The sequence below is a fragment of the Chroicocephalus ridibundus genome, chromosome Z (assembly GCF_963924245.1).
Source record: "Chroicocephalus ridibundus chromosome Z, bChrRid1.1, whole genome shotgun sequence".
Classification (NCBI taxonomy): domain Eukaryota; kingdom Metazoa; phylum Chordata; class Aves; order Charadriiformes; family Laridae; genus Chroicocephalus; species Chroicocephalus ridibundus.
In genome coordinates this window covers 47,757,129-47,783,461 of record NC_086316.1, presented here as the reverse complement: position 1 = coordinate 47,783,461, position 26,333 = coordinate 47,757,129, and the positions used below count along the sequence as shown (strand labels likewise).

At 36.5% G+C, this 26,333-nt stretch overlaps 1 protein-coding gene across 1 annotated transcript in view; it reads right to left on the bottom strand.

Annotated features, from left to right (window-relative positions):
• ALDH1A1 (aldehyde dehydrogenase 1 family member A1) overlaps window positions 1-25,992 on the bottom strand; it is a 37,020-nt gene extending 11,028 nt beyond the window's left edge. The window contains exons 1-9 of the mRNA XM_063320458.1: window positions 25,757-25,992; window positions 25,517-25,590; window positions 25,098-25,216; window positions 14,871-14,975; window positions 10,470-10,610; window positions 6,916-7,045; window positions 5,796-5,857; window positions 3,640-3,768; window positions 1,203-1,316 (exon numbers count right to left, since the gene is read on the bottom strand). Coding sequence (XP_063176528.1) covers window positions 1,203-1,316; window positions 3,640-3,768; window positions 5,796-5,857; window positions 6,916-7,045; window positions 10,470-10,610; window positions 14,871-14,975; window positions 25,098-25,187 — 771 coding nt within the window. The 5' untranslated portion in view covers window positions 25,188-25,216; window positions 25,517-25,590; window positions 25,757-25,992. The remainder of the gene's footprint in view (window positions 1-1,202; window positions 1,317-3,639; window positions 3,769-5,795; window positions 5,858-6,915; window positions 7,046-10,469; window positions 10,611-14,870; window positions 14,976-25,097; window positions 25,217-25,516; window positions 25,591-25,756) is intronic.
• Window positions 25,993-26,333: the final 341 nt, after the last annotated feature.

Here is a 26,333-nt window from a genome sequence, read left to right as displayed (position 1 = left end):
GAAGAGGAAATGGACACTGTAAGGCAGAATCTCTGTCCTTCTTCTTTCCATTGATGGCATAATTAAAGGAACTACTTAATATGAATTGTTCTGGAAAAACTGTGAAGGGAAAACATGCTGGTAATCCTTGCGTCTTTCATCTGTAACTGTTCATGTGTAGCAACCATTGTATGTCTCCCTTCCTCTGCCAGCCTTCCTGCCTTCATTTCTTGCTGTTAAATTACACTGTCAGAAGAGGACTGTCACCAAAGTCTATGAATACACCCTCTGGTCCACCTGCCTTTAGAGGAACATGGGGCATTGAGAATTGTAGTTGTTACTGTTCATTTGGAACATCTGTGGGATATTTCTCAGATGTCTGGGTTTTGGGTTGTTTTCCTTTCCCATTACTTTAAAGTTAAAGGTTTCTAAGAGTAAACATAGCTTTTGTACTCAGTGCCTACTGATCCTTGACATGAGACAGTGATACTTATCTTTGGAGTGTACATCCAAGAAGCTAAGAGACCAGTTGTCAGGTCTTCCATGTAGCATGAATGCAGAGAGATAATATAATGTACTGCGTTAATGGTATAGCTATATAATGCCTGTATGGAGAAATTTTCAATTGTATCACTCGCACTTCTTCAGAGTGAAGGTTAGGGAAAATTATCAGTGACTTTCCTTTTAATTATTAAACTGATAAATATTCAAATACCCTTATAAGACCACACAGATGATCATCAGTGTCATTCAAATACCAAAAAGCCAACACCTCTTCTAAGTGTGTGCAGAACCGGGAATGAAATTTCTGAATTACCCTCCTACCATCCTGTTGTTATTAAAATTCAAGAGAATGGAGCACAGCTTGTTTCACTTTTTGCATTTTTTAAATAATTATTCTTAAAAAAAGAAGCAAACATAAAGTTATGAAAACATTTTCTTTTTAAAGGACAAGACTTAAAATAGCTTTGGTATACTAGAACCTATTGTATCTCATGGTGTGCCTTTGTTTGAAGGGCTTTCCTGCAATACAAACATTGTTTAAATATGTTCAAAGTTAATAATAACCAACAAATCATTAAACAGACTTTGTTTAACAAACCAGAAGCCAAAAGAAAGAAAGAAGTTAAAATAGTTACATAGAACCAGTTAGACATTAAATCATTACTGGGAATCAGAGGGGCACAGTTCCTGCTTATATTTTCTTGCATTCATTATAGTACCTCTGTAGAGCCTGTGAAAGCTACTTTATCTACATCCATGTGGTGAGAAATTGCTGCTCCAGCGGTGGGTCCAAAGCCTGGCACAATGTTCACTACTCCAGGTGGAAATCCTGCCTGAATTGGAAGAAAGAACCCTGTAAATTTGGGGAAGGATAATGACTAAAAGAATATGTCATATAGTCTTCCCTTTTCAGTTCTCCAGCCATCTTTTCCCATACAGTTATTCTCAGCCTTAGCACCCCAAATGTGTTCATTCTCACATGATTTATGCCCTCTTTCCCTCACCTATATTTAGGCTATTAACTGGCTCTTTTTTTTAAAAAACAAAACAAATCAAAAAAGAACATTCCATTTTAGTTCTTTTTCAGTACCATTGATAAGGAATGAATTTGGGTTTTCTTCCCCCAGTCAGATGTGTAAAGAAAAAGATTGCTTAATTTCATGTCTGCTTCAGTAAAGCTATTTGAATCATCCCGTGTGCTTACTGACTTCTGCTCACTAACCTTACGCTAGCTGGAATTTAATTCATGATCTGCTGATTTAGACTGAAATTCTATTAAGAAAGATGATGGAAATAATACTTCAAACTCAAAGTCTTTGCTTCTTCCTCTGGAGGTGGGTTGAAAGTAGAGTGGGCAACATGGGAGTTGACAGCACAAAAGACGTAGATCAGCCACCAAGCATGAAAAACCTGGTTACCTGAGACATGCACATTTCCGTTATCTTGAAAATTTTCTATTTAAAGAGGTTTTTCCTGTAGGCCAAATCAAACCTATTGTTTCCCACCAATTCTGTGTTAGTTATGTTCCGTTCATAGGCAAAATAAGTTATTTTCTTCCAACAGCTTGTCAGGCAAACTTCCATGGATGTGTGAAGTGTGACTGGATTTCCTGCTGGCTTATGAAACAGCTGTGGGATCTCAATGGCACTTACAAAGCAGTGCAAGCACAGAATTAAAAGACCAAAAAGATGCATTTCCTGTATTATCACTTAAATGAGTCTCTTTTTAGCATTAAACAGGACTTTGGAATTGCAAAGATTTCATTTTCATTTGGAAAATAGGGAATTTCAGCTGGTGAGTTACAGCTTCTAAACCTCATGTCCTGCATTATGGACACCAGATAATTACTTTTGTTCGAGCAACTTTGGTTCCTGACAGGTTCATGCTCAGATATGCACCATCAATACTTTTTATGCTCATTTCATATTGTACGTTAAAATCTACCCAGGAACCGGTGAGATAATGAGGTTGCTTCAATTTGCTTAGCATTCTGTTTCATACTTAATTTGTAGAGAAAAATAAGAAGAATATGGGACTAATTCACACTGTTACTCTCGGCATTTAATTTCCATGTCTGTATTAGAAGTTATTCTCTACATATTAGCAAAGGAGCCTTGTAAGGACTTTTAATAAGGATAATGAGGATTACCAAAAGCGACTATATAGTTCTTTTTTCAGAGAAATATATTTTCTGATATTTATTGTTAAAAATTAATAGAGACCGTATCTCATATTTTTTTTAAAGAAATTCCTCCTCCCCAATATTATCTAATAGCATTTACTGTGTGATGCAATAGCAGCAGGACTTGGCTCCTTCCTGATACTCACTTAGTTTCTGTGAAATATTAACGCATATCGAGTCTGTATGCTTTGCTGAATCATTGTTTTGAAGCAGAATAATAAAATGTGCTAAGTCATTTCCATTAACACTCTGCAAGATTACTGTGCTGGTGATTATTGACATCTGCGCCAACTCTTCAAACATGTTAGATTACATTTGTTGATTTCATTGTGAAGCAAGTTAGCTAAACTATTTAACTGTTCTTTGGGTATTTGCTGGGCTGGGCACAATAGTCAACGTAACTTTGGAGACATTGGAGAAACTACCACGCTCCTTGTGTTCAATAAAGTATATTCTCCCAGTTTCTGTGCAAAGAGAGTTCACAAATTTGGCAGCAGACACCAGTTCAATTTTACAACTCCCTGTTAAGAAAAAAGCCAGGTGGATGAAAGGTTTTTTCAATTAAAGAACAATAATAATTAGCTGTACAAACAGGTCCTTTTCTGTGATAACTATGTTAATATAGTAATTGCCATCCAACTCGAAGTACTTTGCTCTTGAGTCCTTGTTTGCTTTTGACTTTGAAAGATACTGTGCTTTTGTAATACAAATATGTTTGCCAAGGAATGAAGTTTACTAAATTGCTATTGTGGGGGGTTTTTTTGGTGTATGGACTAGGCTGAAAGATATGCATGCTTTTGCCCTGGATTTGCTTCACTGGTTTACAGTAAGTTAAGTTCCATAGTACAAGGCTAGACATGCAATGAGAGGTACTTGCAGAGGACAGTCTGGCTTATATTACCTCTGTGGCACTTAGCTGCACTGTAGTCTTACATTTCTGAGAAGGGCAAAATACTCTGCTGTTGCTGACTTACCTCTTTAATTAAGGATCCCATGTAAAGGGCAGTGAGTGGAGTTTGTTCTGCTGGTTTGACAACCACTGTGTTTCCACAACAAAGGGCAGGGGCGATCTTCCAGATGAACATAACCAATGGAAAGTTCCACTGAAAGACAGACGAGAAGGTGTATCCTATTTCTAATACATCACCAAAATGCCTTTGCTTTTTCTATGATAATAGCACAAATTGTGAACTGGGTGGTTGAACTCTTTGTTGAACTCTTTTCAGAATGAAGATATTTTGAAAAAGCAACTGGCAAGCCGTGTTATACAAAGACCAGTGATTTTGGTGTATGTGAGTCCAGGGGATTCAAGGTTTTAGTTAAAAGCTCAAGAGACAATAAGTGTACTCCTTTAACAAAGCCTTACAGAAAGTTGCTGGATTAGTGGTGAAATTGGGAGTTTTGCTATCTTAAATGATCACATCCATCATCAATTCAGTTTTCTAAGGGAGACAAGGTAATAACGTGTAACGCTGCCCCTGCTCTCTTCCCTGGAGGTTTCACTGGCAGCTCCCCATTGTGGTCAGTCCAGCCAGACTGCAGAGCAACTGACTCCTTTGACCCCATATTCAGCAGTACGATGGACAATGTGACTGGGGAAAAATGGGTTGCTCCTTCGAGAATATTTCTAATAGTTTTGGAAGCAATGAGCTCATGACCCTCATCACAAAAGATGCAGTGTGCCTTACCTTTATGAAAGTGGGGAAAAAGGCACTTAACAGTTGCCTATTATGTCAGAAACGTTTGGAGAAGTATACATGCAACTGTTCTTTATCCCTCTTCTTATCTCATTTAAATCTCACCCCACCCCTAAAAATTACAGGAGCACAACAGATACCACAAAGTAAAGGGATTACAGGGTTTTCTGAATCTTCATCATTAAGGTGGAAATGTGTGAGTGGAAGGGAAATCGAATTGCTGAGCTAGCAAAAGCGTTTTGTAGCATTCACATAGTCCTCAAGGTTTTCAGCTTACGACAAAACCTCCAACTTCGTGGGTTCACATTTCAATGGAGTGAAAATAAAGATACACTCAGAAGTCCTTGAACATTTTATAATGTTTGTACTAACTGCTTATACTTCCAGATTGCATATTTTTAAAAATGGCAACATCTAGTGTGTCTAGTCTATCTTGACTGTGAGTGCTTTACTTGAAATACCCTATGCCTGATATACAAGAGAATCTAAACCAGCAGATTCCCAAATATGCAGCTGGATCCATACCCCAGTGATGTTCTCTAAATCAATGCGGTGGTCAAAAGAGACAGCACCTCTGAAAGCTTAACTGAAAGACATCAGGAACATGTGCGACACGCATGTCTGAGCAAACCTGATAGACAAGCTGACTGTTTCAGAATCTGGTTAAGTTGTCAAGCAGGTCAGGTTAGGCTGCCCACACCTACCATGTGCAAAGAGGTGGGTGGATTAGGAGTGTCTAGTGCATATAACCATTTTCACAGCAACTCATTGTAGCTGTGTAGACCTCACAAATAAGTTTAAAAGTTGAGTTCCTCAGTGTTTTGGATGTTCAGACTCAGGCAGGCCTTTTGAATCTTCACTTAAAATATGTGTCTTCAAAGCTGGGAATTTAGACACTCTGAACAGGAGTTTGGGAACATATGGCTCAGTATCACTGAGCTTATTGGACACATTCTTTGAGTTGTTACTTGTACCATCAACACAGTGAATGAGTTTTAGTCATAAGTAAAGATCCAGCTGTCTGGATGCTGTACAGAGCAGTACAGATATTGCAGGTCCAAAAGAGCTTATTGTTTATAGGCTGTAAATATTCTACTTGTTTATTTCTAATAAATTTTCTACTTGTTTATTTCTAATTCTTTCAGTTCTAACAAAACACAATTCTGTCTTTCAAACCAATCCATCAATCAATCTTTTGAGATTTATTTTTCCCCTCCATATACAGGGAGGATAGAGATGAGGCTAGACCAGACCGACTCATCAAAAACTCCATGTTGCAGAATTTGATGAGTACGCAGGGTAGCCTTTGTCTTTCAGGATCTGAAAGTTTCTGATTGGTAATGCTTCATAAATGCACTTGCATAGACAAACTTTCAAAAGACTTCCATTTGTAACAGGAATGTTTGTGTTTTACATAAATGGCTCCAACTTACAGGAATAATTTGTCCACAAACACCAATAGGCTCATGTCTTGTAAACGTAAAAAAGTTTCCATCTAGGGGAAGAAGCAATAAATTAGGCATTCAGACAAAGCATTTGTGAGAAACAGTTAAATCGGAAAGACGATAAAGTTGGATGCTAAACTTAGCTAGATAAAATTTTACTTATAAATGATATTTTCAAAATCTTAACTATGCAAAAAAACAACCATAAAGTACATCTGGATTCAATATCTACTTTCTTCATAGCTCCGAGGTTTGATTCTGCCAGTCTGACTGACTTTCTGCAGTGATAACCCTGCTTCTCAATATGGTATGCACAGCACACCGATGAGCATTCCTCATTTCTTTTTTCTTTTATCACCTTTGCTTTTGGAAAGTGCTCTTTTAAAAACTACTTGCAATCCTAGGTACATATCAGACATTTTTTTAATATTAGATCTTAGCTTAAATCAAATCCATTAAGTATAGCATTCTCTTTGATTCAAATAAACATGTGTTCCATTAAGCCTAGTATAGAGATCTATGTGATGCAAAAAAGTTGGAAGTATTTATCACTCTAGTTTTCCTTAATTCCTTCTTTATTACCATTCTTTTCTTTGTCCTGAGAGAAGGAAGCTAGAAGCAATGTTTTCATAGAGCTGCTTAATGGGAGAGGGAATGAAATGAAATTTCAGCAAAATAAAGGAATGTTTCCTCATTCCTATGTCTTAGTACTCCTCCTAATATGTTATCCAATAACTGAAACAAATATTACTGTTTGTGCTAATCTTAGATTTAATAAGCAAATACCTGGTTTTCATTAGTGTACCATTGCATAAGCTATATATTACTGTGCAAAAGTAACCTACCAGACTTCTTAGGTGTACATACAGACTAAAATATTTTGGTCAATAAACAGTGTATATTAGTGGTGTATAGAACAAGAAATAAATGTGAATAATTGCACTAAATGTTTAAAACAAGCACTATGATAAATCTTAAATAACCTCTATTAAGCTATCCAAAATATCTTCCATTTGAGATAGGTGTTGCACAACTTCTAGAAAAAAGCAGTTTTTCACAGATCATATTGGCTTCAGTTCTGTCCTTTTGTTATCTCAAAACTACTCACCCATTGGAACAGTACGCCCATGGATTTTATCAGCCCAGCCTGCAGAGTAGCGTAATGTTTTGATACAGGCACCTAAATCCATTAGGTAGGCAGTGGAAAAGAGTTTCCCACCATCAATGGCTTCCATTGTCTGCAGACAACAGCAATTGCAAAGTTAATATCTAATATTGACAATGGTTCTCATGAGTGTACTCTATCACTTAGTTTTTGGTTGTTCAGTTCAGAGATTTTCAGCTTTAGTACAAACATTTGGATTAATTCCACTCTGAAGGATACTTAGCATTTGAAAAACCCAAGGTAGAAACGTACAAATGAGAAATTTTCGTGATGGTTTATTCACAGTGAGCTATGCAGAGAACATGATCACGGCACATTTGTAATGGTGAGATGTTCTGAAAAAACAATAACGTTTCTCCCATCTGAATCAGTTACACTGTTCTAATTTATATTAAATATTCTACAAGTGTAGATGAAAAGATCAGCTAGGAGTCTGTGCAAATAACTGATGCAAATAAAATGCGTGGCCTCCCTCAGACTATTCGCACTAAGACTCAAGGTAGGCAGTAGTTTCCTGGAAATAACTGTCACATTAACTGAGGGTCTTGTGCTTTATAATTACTAAGGAACATCTTTCTAGGCGCTTAATTAGCAACTTATATAAGCAGGAAGACTCAAAGCATGGAATAAAATACCCCAAATATACCTTGAGTTTTTGATGTGCAAAGGAAAGATCTGAGCCACCAAGATCTCTTAATTGAGAAATATTCACAATAAAAAATAAATATTTACACAGAAGAGACTTCTTTTATTGGCTAACTATTAACTGAATTAACTAACTGGTCTTCTTTGAAGCCAGGCCTGACTCTCCATAGCATGGATCTCCATTCCAGGCAGATATAAACCTTGAGAATGATAATCAGTGAATACTCTTCAACATCTACAACTTTTCAGTTGACCAATTCTGTTCCACCCACAGTGCTCTAATGATCCCACAGAGACACCAACCCTAAGTAGGGTTGATTTCCAGCCAAATCTAGAGAGTGTGGTTTGGATTAATGCCATTGTAATACCCCTATATTGTTGGGACATCTAGTAAAGAACATGTGCAGTTCTTCAATGGTGTCAACGTCTTCTTGACACTGCTAGTGTTTTTTTCTTGTTTTTCAGCATAGAGACTCTGGGAACAATCCTGTTAGAATGCTTAGTAGGAAAACCCCTAACTACAGTTTCAAGATCTAGTTAGATCTATTTTATTTTCTAAATTTATTATTTTATATGCCTAAGTTTCTTCAGCATTTCAGGTGGAGTCTACAGACTGATTCTGCAAGCACAATGTATCACCAACAACTCCCCTGTGGAGTTTGCAGTTTTAGTTAACGGGACACATTGCAGATATCACACTTGGGAAGAGAACAGAACAAACGGAGAAGCCAGCAATGCTTGATGGCTTTCAGCGACAAGGAACTGATTAAATGAGATATGCCTCTGTCATTCCAGGCGATATACGCAGCACTGTGTTGTTCTGTGTGGACATGGGAGAAAATTTTTCCTGGCCTCAAACTTGCGAACTCTATGGCTTTGAACACCACAACAGACTGAAACATAAGAAACAAAATTGTCAGTGGCTCTTTCAGTACGCTGCTTTGACTTATTCTTCCAGTAGCCTACCTGTATGGCTATTGAGCCTCTGGAGCTTCAGGAGGGGCATCTTATCATTATACGAAACACTGAAATGGAATAATTTTGATCCTGGCCAGATGCACAAACACAGAAAAATGCATTTACAATGAGCTTTGGGGGTCTATTTGGACCTCTAGTGTTACAAGGCTATTTGCTATTCTATAGTACTAGTTCTGCAGTTAGGATAAGCTGTGACTCGAGAAAATCTCTCTCCATTTTGACAAAGTCTGGAAAGCACTTCATTGAAACATATTTTATCTAAAAGTAGTCAATAATGTAAGTAAGGTGTAGAAAATAAAAACACTCAGTAAAATAGAAACTTGGGAGGGGTCCCAGAGAAAAGCTATACTTTCATTTTATGAAAATGGCAAGTGGGAACAAAAACTAACTTAATGCTTCAGGTTTCCTGTAGAAAAAAGATTTCTCCATCCTCTTTGCATGTGTAATGCCTTAGGCTGTACAATAAAGAAGTAAATACTGGCTTATCCAGTATTTAAATGACAAGAGGACATAGTTTTGCTAATAAAAATGTAATTCCCTTAAAATTCTGTCTCTCTCAACTCCAATAAATCTAGTGTTGTTAAAGACATGAGTTCTAGCCACCCAAGTTTTTTTCTGAGAAGCTAGGTGATCATCAATCCTATCAAGGTTACAAGATTCATTTAGAGAAATAATCTGGTTGAAGAAAAGTGTAAATTTGACAGTTGCAGACTTTGGAGCTCAAGGAAATAACCTCAGTTCCTTTAAATTTTCATTTTTTCTTTTAAAAACCTGTTTGGGATGCATGCAAGTGTCTTCTTATACTATAGTATAGTATAAGTGTATAAACATATATATATATATAGTATAAGTACAATAGTGTGGGCAATAGATTCTTTGCAGGTTTTACATATTTTGAAGGTTTAAGTTTTATAAGCTTATCAATGGTGTAGTTGTAGCTAATGGCTAAATACTTCAAATTGTGACTAGACCAATCTCAGTGATGATCCTGCATGTTGGATACTCGTCTCCTGGTCTCTTAAATTTTTGACGCTGTTGGCAGAAAAGCAGGGTTCATCTTCAGGATGAACCATTGCAAACTACTATCCTGCCTAAATGATAATTCCAGAAGGTGCTTGAAACAGCAAAATGATTGTCTTAATGGTAGCACCATATGTGGTGTTTGAAACGAGAGTGAGGGGTATTACCCTTTATCAAATTGGTCGTGCATTTCTATTTTAAATGTTCTTTGTTGTCTTAGTGCACAATTGGTAGGTGGTGGTGTTGTAGTTTATGTGTCTGCTGCTAAGAGTGGTAAAATGGCCAATAGACAGTAGGTGGTAAAGACAGACATCATTCCCCACCCCACAGGTTCTTCCTGCTGATAAGTAATTCATTGCTGCTTTTGGTTCTGGTTAAGATTTTTCACTTATTGCCATTTGCAAGCTGGAGTTAATGAAGAACCAGTTACAACAAAATATATAGCCATGAAATTCAAAATTTCTCCCAGCTCTGACTTGTATTGTGCGTAAGCACTGAGCCAGGCTTTGAGTTTAGGCCTTGATTCAGCCCTTGGTTTAGACAAGTATTAAGCATGTGGTCAGTGTTAGTGTGTCCTTAAGAATCAAGAGCTGAAATTGCATCCAGTGTAGGTGGCCTAAGTATCACCTTAAAGCTAATCAAATACTTAAATACCTTGTGGACATGAGGTGTTAGTGACCAGACTGCAAGACAGTTTAATGAGGTCCATTTGCAATACAGTAGAAAAACAAGGATTGAGACAGCCTGACTTTCCAAGGATTTAGTATGTTACGCTTGCTTGTTTATACCTTTCTTTAAATATCAGGACATAGGCTTTTTTTTTCACAGTCCTTTTGTTCACATATCATACTCACAGCTAAAATCAGCCGATCTCTTTCAACTAAGTCAGCTAGTTTATTCAAGAGCCTTCCTCGCTCTGAAGCATCCATTGTACGCCAGGGTGACCCGAGCTCAAAAGCTTTCCTAGCTGCTTTAACAGCCTTGTCAACATCTGCCTGTGGGGAAAACAGAAAAACTTTCATAATCAATAGTTGATTCTGTCATCAGTCTTCTTGCTTGTTAAATGTGCAAGGTGTTTTGCAAGATAAATATGAGGCACCAGCCCCAATCTAATCAGAACTAGTACAGTAATGTTAGATACATGTGTTATTTTCTTTCAAACACTTCTGCTATCATTTTAGCAATGTGAAGTTGTATAAGAAACAGATGGGTTCTCAAAGCTTGTAAAATAAAAACATATTAAGGTAGTCCATTTTTAAAATTTAGATTTTCAAACCCTCTGCCTCCTTATGTCTTTAATTGGGAATACCCACCGATTACACTGCTGATGCAATTTAATCTCTTTTATGTACTAGAGTTGCATAAATCTGTAAGTTAAATATTTAAGCACTCAACTTTATCTAAAAGTATCTGGTGGTGTGATGAAGACCAGGTTAGAAAAATCTATTCCTTAGAATGTTTTGTAACACTAATACAGATTTATTATTGAGGAAGACAAATCAATGCATTTGGTTTTGAAAGTTTTAAGGAACATTTGTATTTAAAATAATTTTACCAATTGACTAATTGACCAGGCTTGAAATGCAAAGCCTAAATTTTCTGAACTCCAAGCATTGTCTTTGCATTAAGCAAGCTAATTTGTCAGTCCATTAATGTTTTTTATAGCATAATTTGTTATTTATCATTTGGTTTTTGCTATAGCAGGCAAATCTACAATGACTTATATGAGGGTGTTCCAGGATATAAAATACCCAATTAAAAATCTCTTGAGAAATGGCTGTTAGTACTTGGAATTATTCTATATTTCACAATTCTTATAAAAAATTTCCCAGGAAAACAATGACAAAAAATGGAGGTTTATTCTAGTTTTTTGTTAGAAATTAAAAACAAATTTCAAGGGAAAGAGAAAAGGAATCTCTGCATGGCACATTTCCCTAACCAATTTACATGCATTGTTTAAAGAATTTCTTTCAAACTTTTTTTTTTTTTTTTTGTATTGCTGGTTGCTAGAATAACCTCTGGGGAAATCACTATCGAGGTTAACTAAGACAGTAAAGTTAACTAAGTCAACACTGAAGTCAATTGTTCTAAATTTGAACCAGATCTTGAATCTTTAACTGATGTTGGTAGCCAACAATGAATTTTTAAAAGGAAGGAGTGGGGTGGATAAGTGGCTTGGAAAATCCAGCACAGATATGCTAGGCAGGAGGCCCACAGAACTTCCCAAAGTTCTTTCCAGGAAGTTTGGGAAAAAGATAGGAAGGATCTCTACAAATGGGACAGTCAGTACTATAAAGTAATACTGACCAGTCACCTATCTCAGGTAGGTGAAATTTACCAGATTAAAAATAATTACTTTTCTTCAGAATCTGTCAGAATTTCATCAAATACCTCATCACTTATCTGTGACCCAGAAAACTGTATTCAATGAATATGTAATTAATTCTATATTTTTCTTATCTCTTCCTATCATACATACGCTACAGCTTTGCAGTATGACTTAGGGTATACGCCTTGACCTTTACTGGAAAAGAACAAGGGAAAACCATAAGTCATACTTATGTGAATGATGTAAATTAAAACTAAATAGAGTGCCATGTGTTTTTTCAACTACTAGTGCAGAAATAATTAAAACCAAGCAAAATTATATAAAGCCAATACAGGGCCGTAAATGAAAAGTAAGGAAAAAAAAAAAACCGATGTTCTTTAGCTCTAAGAAATTTAATTTGGGTATATAAATCTACACCATGAATGTAAAGACTGATAGCTCCTTCCAGAGCTAGTTTAGACTTTTGCAGAAGTACATTTACTTTACATCCCACTGACCATTTGTTGAGCTGTTTTATTATTACTAGGGGCCTTTAGGATTAGCAAATGTGGCCTGAAAGAGCCATCAAACTGAAAGGAAAACAGTTCCCACCCACATATGTGTCTGTGCTTTGTAATCTCCACTTGTTTTTTTAAATACCACTGCAAGGCAGTGTACAGCCCTTTGTCAACCCTATTGTACACACAAATTAAATTCCTAAAATCTCTTGGCTCATTATCTAAAGACTAGGCTCTAGAATATTAGGTTCACAATGACTGTGTAATTTACTAGATTTGTACATTTCACTTGGCAATTTAGTTAATAGCAGTTGTCATTACACATTAGTTTGCAAAATTATTGAAGAGAAAGCAAACCTGTGTGTCGAACACTATTATCTCTTTATTTAACGAGTTGTTAGATTGCTTGTAAGGAATGAAAACTACAAAAAATTCTGAATGGTAAGTGAACAGTTGCAGGTCATGAGTAATTTAATTTGAGGATGATCAAATATCAGGCCAGCCAGATTTGCAATGTAATTTGGTTTTTAAACACTGAATATAGAAGAGGTAGAAGTAGCATTTTACATCAAAAGCATGTATGGTTCTCGTGGGATACAATTCAGATGTTAACAGTATGTTTATGAAATGCTTTGACTGAGAACAAAAAAAGCCTGAAATAATCTCAGTGACTCTGAGCACTATATACAGATAACCGAGAGTAAAGAAAATGAAGAACAAGGCATTTGAAGAATTTAGGATTAAATATATGAAATTATCAAAAGACAGATTAATGCAGACCTTTTCAGCCATCTTTGTCTAATAAAAAGCTTTAAATGTGTCGTCACTATGACCTTCTTAATAATGTGTAGTTACTATCGCTCATGTGCTAGACAGATAGCATTTGAGACAAAGTTTACCAGGAGATTCATGATAAAATTACAGAGCAGAACAGAATAACTATGACTCGGTGAGCTCAGGATGTTAAATGGACTGGGTTTCTATATATTTCTGAAAAGAGCATTTCATTTCAGAGTGAGTCTTTGTACAGGAAATTAAAATATTCGGAAAGAGATTGTGTTTATCATATCGACAGTAAATTTTTGGTGAATTTATAACACAGATAAATGGCTTACAAGTTTTATAGTAGTTCTCATGGATAAAAAAGGTGTTTAATGGACACTTTACTGCTAAGTTTAAAACACTTCTTATGCAAATTATTCTAAACATCCATATATCTTTACTAAAATGAACATCCGATTTAATTTTTTGAGAAATGTGAGAAAATTTTCTCACTTTTGGATGCCAAAATTTGACTTTGAAGGGGAAAGTATCAAAAATGAAATAAATATGTGCAAGAGTCAAAACAGTAACTATAAACCCAATTTTATTTTCAGTCACAGTCATCACTTTTTGTATACCTGTGAAGTAGAAATAGAACATTCATTTTTCATACTTGCTTTCTCAGTGTTTATAAAAAAATATTCTTTAGTCATTGGTTTTAAAACTGTCGAAGCAACATTGTCTGTTCTATTTAAAAAATAAAAGTAAAAACAACCCCTTACTTGATAACTTCCATTTAAAATATATGGTAGTACTAGGAAAATCCTTTTTCAGCAGAAAAATTCATAATACAAAAAAACCGCAGAGCTGCTTATTTGAGGGCTTAGGTTTTCATTGTATTTTTTGAGTATGTGGCATCTACCTGTAATTTTCCACTAAGAAACCTCATCAATATAAAAAATAAATGTTTGTTTACAAGTGCGAACTATCTTTTTAGTCCTTTGCTTAAATTCATCAATTCAACAAGCTGTAAGGGAACCAGTCTTCGTGGAATTTGTGTCTATTTCATAGGTTACCTGCAGCTTCAAAGTCTATTTTAGGACTATGTTTCAACATGTTTTTCACAAAACTAAATTTTTGAAGGGGGCAGTAATGAGAAGACATATTCATAGCTAAAAATGCTGACAGTAATGATCATCTTCGCAGAGTCTGTGTGGGAAAATATCTGTATTTGTCCACTTCATGTTATCTATAATGAAAAGCCTTGCGTATCTGTGTAATGAACAGATTACATCACAGTGTAAAGAAGAGCTAAGAAAAAATAACACCCCCCCAAACAATTAAATTATTAGATGTCATTAATCAAAGATAACAAAATGAATTGATAATATTAAAAAAAAAATAAAAAATATTTCAGAATTTTCAGAACTCTTCTCATATGAGCAAGGTCCTAAGAGTAAAGTGGTTTTTCAGTGTCTGTTTACAAACAATATTAGGGCTTCATAAGAAAGCTAAGAATTACGTTTGCAGCAGAAGATATACGGCATGATGTACATACATCCCTGAGGTGATATTTTACATTGGCAGAGATGGATGGTTGCCTTCCTGCTTTTAAAATGCAGAATTAAATTTAAAGCTAGGGTTAAGAGCGAGAAAGAAACCCCTACCTTGTCGCCTTCTTCAACCTCACAGATTTTCTCTTCAGTTGCAGGGTTAAAGACTTCAAATTTTTTACCACTGACCGCATCGTGCCACTCATTGTTTATAAATATCTGCAGGAGAGGAAATAGTGCAACAATATCAGTAACCTATGTATAGGTGTTGTCTGTTATCTGTTTGAATGAATAAATCTATCTTTCATAGCCGAGAGCTGCCTGATTGATAGGTACCTGAATTAAAAATGGAATAGCTCTTCCAGGAATATGAAGAGATGGGTAATCGCATAAGCACTTAACCAGGAACAGCTTTATAAAATGGGCTTCCTTTGAAGAGGCAAACTCTCTCTTTCCACAATATTTTCACTTTGTTTCATGTCATAAAAACATACTGTTACAAAGGGGTCCTTCCTCTCTTAAGCTGAAGTCTGCGATGTACAAGGGAGGTATTGCCCAAACTGACCTACTGAAAACTACCTGGGTTTAATATGCTGACAGGGCTGGTAATGATGGAGGGCCTTTCTGTTACAGGCCCCAACATAAGTAAACCCAATCCTTGCGTTTGGTATATATAGTACGTGTTGTATCTTGGAGAACACTATGTTATTTATCTCTGCTTTGATTTCTCGTCACTCCTGCCAAGAAAGAAAATCCCAACAAAAAAGAATTAATAGTATATTTTTCTCAAATTAAAGTCAAGAATAAAAATCCCCACCACAGTCAATTGAAGGAAACAAAGAAAGAACCTCTTAAACTGAGTAAAAAGCAAGCAAGTATACTTCTGTATTTTCATGTTACAGGAGAAAAATAATTAGAGATTAGGGAATGCTCTTTTATTTTTCCCCAAAATCCTTTGTCTGTGTTGATTGGTGCTTCATTGAATGTGATCCTAATCAAGATTTAACAGCAGAAACAATGCTCTTAATCTTTTGCAGAAAAAAAAAAAAACCACCAGAATTTACTCCATTAAATAAAGATAGGAAGAAATGGCTGATGCATTCACCAGAAGTATGATGTTTGCAAGCTCAGAGAAAGCCTAGACTGTCCTTGATGTTGGTAGTTGGTGCATTTCACAGAGACACTGTCTTAAAACACACTTAGCAGCACAAACTGGGAGAAAAACCCTCTCTGATGTATATTTGTTGCCTTGAAAACAAGTTGAATTACTTTATTGATGAAATCACAAACACCTTTTTCTTTACCTGCTGTTTTTCTTCCTGTCCTGATCTTACAAGAAAAGTAGGACTAGCCTTCCAGATTGAACTAGCACATGCCAAAATGTTTACATTGGCCAAATTGAAATATTCAAGAGCTGACAATGAGGGGAATTTTATGGGTGGTTTATGGCCAGAAGATGACAGTGATCCTCAGCTGCATATATACAGCTGAGGATCAGCTGCATATATACCCCATACAGCCCAACAGGTCCTAGATGAAAATATATGGGAAACAGCGAGTGGCGCTTCTGATCATAGTTTTCAAAGCTAGTTGCTGCTCCTCCTTTGGAAAGACTATTTGAAGGATCTCAGTCTGAAGATTGTCACATCACAATGCTGTTACATCCCAGCGGCTATAGTATGGGTCCCAGAAGTGGGGTTGTGCCATATTACCATAATCCTGCACACAGCGTGTGAATATAGTCATACAAACATGCAGCAAATGTGGGTGCTGACAGTATACATGCCCTCACAGCTCGGGAGGATTAAAGTTGACGGCCATGTATATGGGAGGGCTCTTTTCTCTCCCCTCCCTGCCTGAAGGTTTCTCTGCAAAACACCAGGAATTCAGACCTCTCTGGGTTTGGTCTCCAGCACACGCTGCAATTCCTGCTTTTGAAGGGTGAATCTACTTGCCTCGTGTGACTTCAGGCTTTGACAAGATGACCCTCGGGTAGCCATTTTAGTTATCATTGGTTTATAATCAGTATGACTATCTTCTGTTTAAGGTGATCCTAGCCATTTGATGCTATTTATTATTTGTGCAATAATTTCTACCAATAATGGTCACAGCTGTCAAATCTTTTGTCACACTGACATTGGTGAGACTTTCCTACCTCCCTTTCAGCCTTTAGGCATAAAATGCAAACATATTCCTGTTTTTCTGACTATTAGTGCCGATGTCTGACTGTTAGTATTTGAACTGCAAGAGATATTACAGCAAATTAATATGAATTGTGTAATTTTGATAGTTTTTCACACTTCATTGCAACTCTTAGGATCTCTGTTATGTTTCTACACTGAATTTGCCTAGTGCCACCACTCTTGATTTTCCATCCTCCCAGAAGTCATCTAACCCCTTTTACTAATCTGTTGCCTTCGTGTGGAACATCCATGTACCAGGGAAACCAGGCCAGCATGCATTGCTGGTTTTCTTGTTTTCTCCTGACTTTTACCTGACAAGGACTGGAAAAAAATCTAACAGTAAAACCAAGAAAATAAGGTAAAATAGTGCTTTCCTTACTTTTTCTAGAAGATTCTGTCTTGTTATTTAATATTTTTCTGTTTCAAGCTTTTCAATATATAGCTAGCTATTAAGAAGCACAAAAGAACCGCAATTGCACAGCAGCTGGCCTACACCAAAGTTAATCATAACAGCTTACACAGCAGCAATGAAATTGATATCCAAAAGTTCATTTAATAAACATTAGGAACAGTGTCCTTGCTCAACTTTTATACTGGCTGAAAGCACATTGAGTGCTGAATTTACTTTGCATGGCTGTAACAAATACCATCAATTCTTGATTGCAACATTGCTGGCATACTTAGAACAAGACCTGAACAAAGCAAGGTGGGCATTGTTGTTGCCCATATTGAACTTTTATGATCCGTAATCTTTTGTGGTGTAATAACACCAGAAATTCAAACCTAGGCCCTTTTGTATGGGAATAAGTAATTGGCAAAGGTACTGTTACAGCTGAAGGAATAATTAAATGTTTGAAATTCTTATAAAATCTAGACATCACTGTCATACAAGAATACTTTCTCCAAAGACAACACAAAATTCCCACCATGTCTTCTTTCCTTTTACTATTAATTTTGTTGTCTCTTTGGTATGACACTTTCCTTCTCTTTCACGCTCTGGTATCCTAATTTCAGTTGCACTGTATACATCCTTTAAAACTATGTCCAAAGAGGGTTTTAGGAGTGAGAAGTCCTGCAACTCTCTAGGTTTTTAGTTACTGAATATTAATAAGAGTGTTGGTGAAATCTGTGGAAATAAGTCTGCTTTTCCATTAAAACAAACCAACCAACCAGGAAATAAACCACTGCAATTGTTCCTGAAAAATATTTCTTCAGTTCTGTAGGGAAAATATGTCACCATGCGCACTCTTCTAAAAAGGTAAATGCTGTCTTTTAAAAGATGTACTTTATACCATTATTAAATATAATTTCAGCATTTTCTCTTCTGTTATACTAAAGATGATATAAAGTGAATTGATTCAGCAATTGCTAAGTGACAAAGAATAAAACAATCTACTAAAAATATGCTGTACTTTAGTTGTAGTTACTGAGAAATTATATGATATTACAAAACTGTGGAAATTTAGAGGACAAGTAGAGTGAAGGCTAAGGATCACTGGGTGAAATTTGAGGTACTTAACCCTGTTCACAAATGCAAAATAGAATGTGGGCCTTACCCACAAGATCTGTGCTACCCTAGAGCATGCCATTTCTGAGCCACTGCTGGTGAAATTGTCAAAATGAGTTAACTTTTTATTTCTGGCTCTGCAGGTTAGCCTTGAAACAGAAAGGAAAATCTCATTGGAAAGATCTGATACATGGCACAGATGTTGCAAAGAGGAGGCTATGTTGCTACCAAGAGTTGTGTAGGTTGTTCTTTAAAGTGGACATGATATTGTATATAGTCCAATCTTAACAGTACCTGCCATCCTCTGTCTAACCATCTGGGTTCGAGATTCAATCTGGAATCTCTGCAATCTCTGCATTTGAGTCAGTGTGGGAGCGGGATCCCTACCCTAAGCCACCCTCCCAGTGCATGAGTCCACCTTTCTGCAGCTGATGGCTTGGTGCCCTCCCTTCTTGCTCTCTCCCAGTGTTGTTGCATTGCTGGCACGTGTGTGAGATACTGATCATGCTCGTCATTGAGACCATGGCAGGCTATGACTGACTGTACCAGGTATTTTTTGCTCAAACTGTCCCTATCTTTAGGGTCATGGCATCTTGCCCCATCTTTAGTCATGGGAGCTTAGCTGCGAGACCAACTGGCAGAAAAGATGTGATTCCCGTTTCCTCTCCATTAGGATAAAGGAGAGGATAAAGGAGCTACTCTGTTACTGCTCAGAGGAAGAGGAACATTTGAACAGAAAACAAGAAAATACTATGGGGCAGGTAAATCAAAGCCAATGATTGCTTTGCTTGCAGTACAAAGTCAAGAAGACACCAAAACTGCAGGATAAATGCTTTTTGTCACACAGACCAGGGATTTAAACCCCACAACCACATATGTTCAAAAACATGTCAGCTTTCAGGGAAGAGTTTTTTTGCATATTATTGAAATTGCTTACACTGAGTGTCTGGGTGATTGTTAATAATTGATGAATAGTTTGGTAATAACTACCAAGATCAATAGAAATATTATCTATAAATGGATATGGTAACAATTTGCTATTAATATATTCCTGTATATTTCAGCTTGTTTATAAGGGGGAATGATTGTATAGAGAGCGTCATTGCGGCCTGTGACCATCAGGACTGACTAGCAAACTTCTGATATAACAAAAGCTTTCAGGGAAATAAATATGAAAGTCCCTGGAAATTTCAGATATGTGATGAATTTGCTTACAGGAATATCCGCACAAAATTCTGGCTGTTATGAATGAGCAAAGATAGCAGTTAAATGGTTAATATGAAAAAAGCCATCTTTAGTAACTAGCTACATTGCCAAGAAAAGAGACAAAGTAAAAGGTAAATATTAAGATAACACTGCTATGATGTTACAGTATGCCAAATTCATATCTGTCTCTGAAAGGAATAATAGCAAAACATACCATTTTTGGAAGTTTTTAAAGTATTTGTTTAAATACTACATTTATTGCACCAACCAGTATCACCCACAATATTAGTTTAGAATATCGTTCTTATTAATGTTTCTAATACCATTCCCATTTAAAGCATAACCTCATTATATTAAATTTATACACAACATTGTATCAGGGCTATATAAATCAAACTACCCAGATGTCTTCCGTATGCTAGATAGAAGTCTTGCATGTGCAGGTATAAAAAGACAGGAAAAAGAAGGAAAAACTCAAAACTGACCATGTAAGTAGCGTTACCTACATTGCGGGCAGCTGCACTCATAAATGTGCATGCAGCCATGCTCATTTACCGCTGCGGAGTGTATGCTGCAAACAAACGGTGTGGATCTCTACGTCCGGGTGGCATTGAAGTACTAGCCAACAGCAGCCTGCCGTGACTCCCCCTGTCCCACTGAAAAGAAACATTTGGAATCATCTCGCAATGGGCTGCAGTGCTTTGCCTGTCAGGCAGAACTCCAATGCAGCCAAGGTGCTTTGTTTGTTTGTTTGTTTTTATTTTTTGTGTGCTGGTTTGTCAGACATAAATGTGAAAGACCTACGCTTCTGCAGCATGTGCTGTGCAGAGGGTTGGCTGTGGTGACTGACTATGGTCCATGAGACTTAGGGCTGCAGATTTATTTTGCAAGGATTTAGAAATGTTGTTGCAGGCATTTTGTAACTGTTATTTCACTGGCATTTTTAGGAAAGAATATGGTTTTTATTTCAACAACCTAAGGAATTAATGGCTTTCAGACTTTGCACTAGACCTAGGTATATAGATTTCTTGTAGATTAGACTGCACACTGCTAAAGCTTAGTATTTAAAACAGAGCCCAGGTAACAGGCTATTGCAGTCAAAAACTCTCTGACTGTCTTTATTTCCCAGTGCCAGAGTGCAATAAAATCTTGATTCTCTGAAATGATTTATTTCAGTTCAGATAACCTGATATCATTCACCATTTGGGGTTGAAGTTACCTGCAAGACTACAGTACTTCTGCCATCATTTAGACAGTTGATTTGGTCACTCAAATCACCTGAGCAGAAAAGAGGGAGACAAGACCTGCTGTTTGCCTTTCTTTGTTATCCCAGTGTTTTTTTCTGTTCAGTCCTTGAGTATTTTGATACAACTGTGTGTTCATTTTATAAAGTATCTGCTATGTAGGAAGGGCCAAATTTGTGTCTGTGCTGCATGAGGAAAGAAAGTATTTGACTCCAGACAGCTTTGTCTCAGATGGACCACACCGTAGCTCCTCTGAAATAGATTTTAGGGTGTCTACATCTGGTACCATCACCTTTTGAAACATAACTTCCTGCTGCATCTTCTTTAGAATAAGAATCCCCTTTTTGCAGGTACAAAAGGGTCAAAGTCTGTACAGGGTCTCAGGCCTCAGTACTTCTGTCGAAGTGATTTAAAAGTGCAGTTTGGAGAAAAAAAACACTTATTTCTGATTTTGCAATGTTCCTATACGTGATCCCATATTCAACATCTGTTTATAAACTTATTCTTAGTCAGGGAAGAATTTTAATGTAATTCACTATTATTGTTAAAAACTATAATCCATACACAGAGATGTAGCCAAGAAAAGTACTAGAACTATCTAAAATGTGGACTTTCCCAAACTTAGCTATTGCGGGTAGCTTTATAAATATGGAATGAAATGTCTAAGCTATCTTCTCTTTAGATACCAGAAACTCTTCCAAACTTACAGTACAAGAAAAAGCGTAGCCTCTTCCCACCATAAATCTGCCCCCAGATAGCCTCCAGTTCTTGCTATGATGAAATTTTTTGTGACAATGCTCTTCACATGAGCCCAGCTGCTTGTTTCACAGCGCTGCTCAGCTGACTGCGCACAACCTTTCCAGTGCAGACAGTAAACCAGGGAATGAGACCACCAGTGTTTTTTTAGAGGCCAGGAACAGTGAAAAGGCACCAGGTCCGTGGCTGGGCTACTGCATGCTGGAGGCAATTCTGCATCATTCAGGTGTGGTGATGCACAGTGCTGAACAGTTGCAGGCCCCTATTCACACCTGCTCGTATAGATTAGGAGAGTCATTCAGATATTCTTGAGTTTGATGGTGGAAGTAAATCTTACAGTTACACCTAAACCCGAAAGACATTTGTGGCCCAAGAGGAGGTTCATTTCAAATGCTACAAGTTCTGATTTACTAGTCCCAAATATGTTATGGAGTCTCACTGTATTCTTCAATACAGTTAAAATACATGACATTCTTTAGAGGAACAACTAAAAGTTGAAGTTGAAGCTTTGAGCAATATATCAATATAGAATACTTGCCATGAAATCTCTATTATTTTTTTTTCCCCACAGTTTTTCCATACAAGAAGTTGATATTTGTCTAAAATTTCTCATAACTTTTTTTCACCTTGGAATTTTATGTCATTATTGATGCAGGAGTTATATTTTACTGCTGCAATGAACTCATAATCAGAGAATATACCCTTTCTATTAATTATTTATTAGATCTTTTTGATTAGTCAGTTAGTGGCTATGTATCTACAAAGTCAGCTGATCATAAAAAGAACATATTTCTGTAGTACCTTTATAGCTGATAACATTTTCCCAGATATTCTAATTAAATTTTTGTGTTTTTACCCCTCATTTATGTTTGTGAGTCAAGTGATTGGAACATATGTGATACTCAGCTACAGTTTTTCTTCACTCACAGTGGTTTACCCTAGCACACTTTCTGATATTCCACATGCAGCTCATTGAGAGAATGTGCTGCTGTTTTCTCTCCCTCATGTAATTTGACAACCTAATAATTAACTAATCTGAGTTTCTCTGATTAAAGGAACACTACAGGGATTAGTGTATGTGAAAGCATCATGACAGAAATCATTTGTCAAACAATCATTGCCTAATTCCTCAGCGTTGACTAAGTAAAATATTTACTAGTACATTTTTAGCTAGTTACCAACACTCATCAGTTCATTGGAATATCTTTAAAGGAGATTCAGATACGAATCCAATCCAAGTTCACTTTGTGGTTCAACATCCAAGCCAATTTAGCTGCTTAAAATGCATTCAAATAAATTCTTTAATTTAAAATTCCCTGAAGAGTGCTTAGTTTTTTGCTATACATGAAAGGCATAATCTGAAATGTAGCTGTACCAACCTATAGATCCATAGACATATGGAAATACTTAAATGATCTCTGTTAAAGGCCCCAAATGATCCCTCTCATAGAAAATAAAATAGAGAGAGTGTTAAGTAAAAACGAAAGTCCTTGGAACATCTCCTGCAGACATTTCTTCAGATCCTTGCGTGGTGCCTGTTGATATTGTGCCATGGTAGAAAAAGAGAAAAATGAGTTTCTAGAGCTGAGGGATCTGCCAGCGTCCAAGGTGCTTCAGAAAGGTAAATACCTCAGCAGTAATTAATGCTTCCCTCGTCTTGATCCCTCCAATGTAACTAGTCAAAACAATCCCACACCCCGCTTTCTCACTTGTATGGGACAGGAGGGGAAGAGGATGGGTAAGAATACAAGAGTGGAAAGGCTTTATTAAACCGTGGGATGACTGCTGAGTATTGGATGACATTTCTATTATCCCGTCTCCCTGTCCCTCAGTACACTGTTGCGGCTTCCAGAAAAACCTGTGTGATATTTCAAGAGAGGCGGACAGCAGTACAAAACCCACCCCTCTGCAAAGGTGTGTTGGATTTGCTCACTTGTGGGTATACACTTTTGGAAACAAGTGCATTGCACTTCTGCACAGTTATACATTATATAAAGTTTTAAGGAAGTGGTATCTATTGTCAAGGCAAAAGAAACATGCATCCGCTATGCGACACTCTTCCTGATTGCACACCATAGACATTTCAGCCACGCTGGCTGTCTTATGGTTGCTTTTTGTATTAATGGAATAGGTTTTTGCTAACTAAATATATTAGAAGGATAGAAGTGTTTACAGGAATTTATGTATGTCTTGCATATTTAGTTACAGCAGATTTCTGAGCTGATGTTTTGCTATATTAGTTGTTTTCCTTTGGAAGAATAAAAAAAACCAAACGAAACTGTAGTTTCTGACACACCACTGCGATGTAGGTACTAAAGTATCTTCTCTGAATTAAGCTTTTTTTTTTTTTTTGAGACAGGAAGAGCAGTAGAGAGCTATCACATGGCAGAACTACATATCTTTCATAGCCGGTTAAATATTTACAAAGTAAGGTCCTGCGTGATTTATTCAAGAAAGATATGCATTGAAATCTGGTTAGGTTTTTTCCATGAAAAAAACAGATAGAATGGAATTCAAAAGGACTAATCTAGATAATCACTGAACACCTTGCTTTTGGAAAAGAAAATAAACAGTGGTTTTAGTAAATAAAATTCATTTCGATTGCAATGGTAATGAGAAAAAAAATGTAAAGTGACCAAGGAGTCTCCAAAGAGAAAAGGTCCTTTCCGATCAATTGTTCTACCTGAATGTTGCAGAGGGCAAAATTTCAGTATTCTCTGCCAACAGTTTGTTCTACGTTCTTGCAGATATCTGCATACTGTGATATAAAACAGGCAAAGGGTCTTTTCAAGCTGAGAATGCAAGTTTGGATTCAGACCTTCTTTATCTGTGTATTTCCAACTACATATGGAAAGAATTTGCTATTACAAAAAGTTTATGGTAATATTTACTAATTAGTGATGGCAGACTTTTTCTGTTTTAATGATAGTTATTTAAGCTGAAAAACAGATTCATTATCACTAAGAAAAATATGTGAGTGGAATGAATTTTATTTTAGTTTAATTTTCACACATTAATTTCCACATAAGCTTATTTGGTATAATTATTTAAATCTGATTGTAATACGATGCAATACACTAACATTTTAATTTGTTCTTGCTGTTCTGAAAAATAAAATAATAATAGAAACTTTTCCTCCTTTGCTCCATTTATACTTTCGGAGAAACTTATCACAGCAGAAAGTTTGTTTCAGGAGAAAAATAACACCCACCCCAAGTGAAATATGAAATGATTCTATCACACTTGCACACTTCCTGAAATACTTAGGTTAAAAGGATCACTGAAGATTAATTGCTAATATGTATAATATTAGAAGCAGGTCAGAATAAACATTTTAAGCACTGATTTACAGTTGCCTCCATGGTTCATATAAGATTAAAATGAGCACATCCTACTGTTTGAGCTGAATGCATAAGAAAAATTAAGAAACCCAAACACTACTAACCTTGGTGTACTTAATTTTCAGATCTTTGAGTGGTTCTGGCAGCGCTGGCAAAACTGGAGCAGGATTGCTGTCTGAACCTTGCTTCTTCATATTTTCAGTTGAGGAGCTTGAGGATGTTCCTGAAACACAGGTGAAATGAGATATAAGGGAAGCGCAGTGATTTTTGTCCTGACTGAGCTCTTAGCTTTATTTGTGCTTTTTTATCTGTACCAGCTATGGTATATTTGCATACAGGAATATGATTGGATGAAAGAATTCATTGCAAAGAGAAAATGACACTACTTACTTTTAAGACCAAAAGCAACAGCCTTTTCACCGAGCTGAGACCTTGATGAAACAAACGCTGCTGAAACAATCTGCTTAGCCAGGCAGTATGAATTTCTTATTGGGGAACACAGTTTAAGGCCTCCTCATCTTACCTGTAAAATTTCTTTGTCTCAGCAGGCAGGTCCCCAGATTTTAAGTGAAGTTCTTCACGTTCTTGAAGGCAGCTCTGAAGGAAAAGACAGACTTGTTAGCTCCGGAAACAAATTAAGCCCTTCTCTCTGGACAGTTGGCAAGAATATTTCCCAGAGCTGGAAAGTGTTCACTAAAAAGCAAGCTACCTTAAGTTACACTTTAATGCGTTCAGAGTACTTTATAATTCCTGTAATTAATACCTGCTTTATAGATCACAGAGATAAGGGATGACTATGGTGATACAAAATGTCTCACATGTTTTTCAAGAAGTGTGAAAGTAGGATAAAATTGATCAATCCAGAAAAAATAGTCTATGGGTAGAACCAAGCAAAACTTGTTTTTTTTTTCCCAGGTAGCACTACAATTTTAAGGACACAATTTTTACTACAGTACTCTTTGGAAAATCTGAGTTTGTGCCTTTCAAAAGAAGTTATTTAATAGACAGGACTTTTCTACCCAGGGTGGAACACGTTGTGTATATATACCCAGTTCTGATTATTCAATTACAAAAATATCTCTGGTGCTGGCAAATCATTTCATAAGGCAGAAGAAACTCCTTTCTTCATTAAGTCCTACCTTTTCTGATGAATGTTATCACAGAACAAACTGGGACTGAATTAGCACTTGGTTTTATATGCTAAGCTTCTAATGTATGCAGAATGGATTTGTGCAATAGTAATAAAGAGCAATGATCTTATTGCTTTCATTGACACTACACAGATGTTTGAAAAAGTCACTGAGATCAGTTAATTCATGTATCAGGCATCATCTAAACCA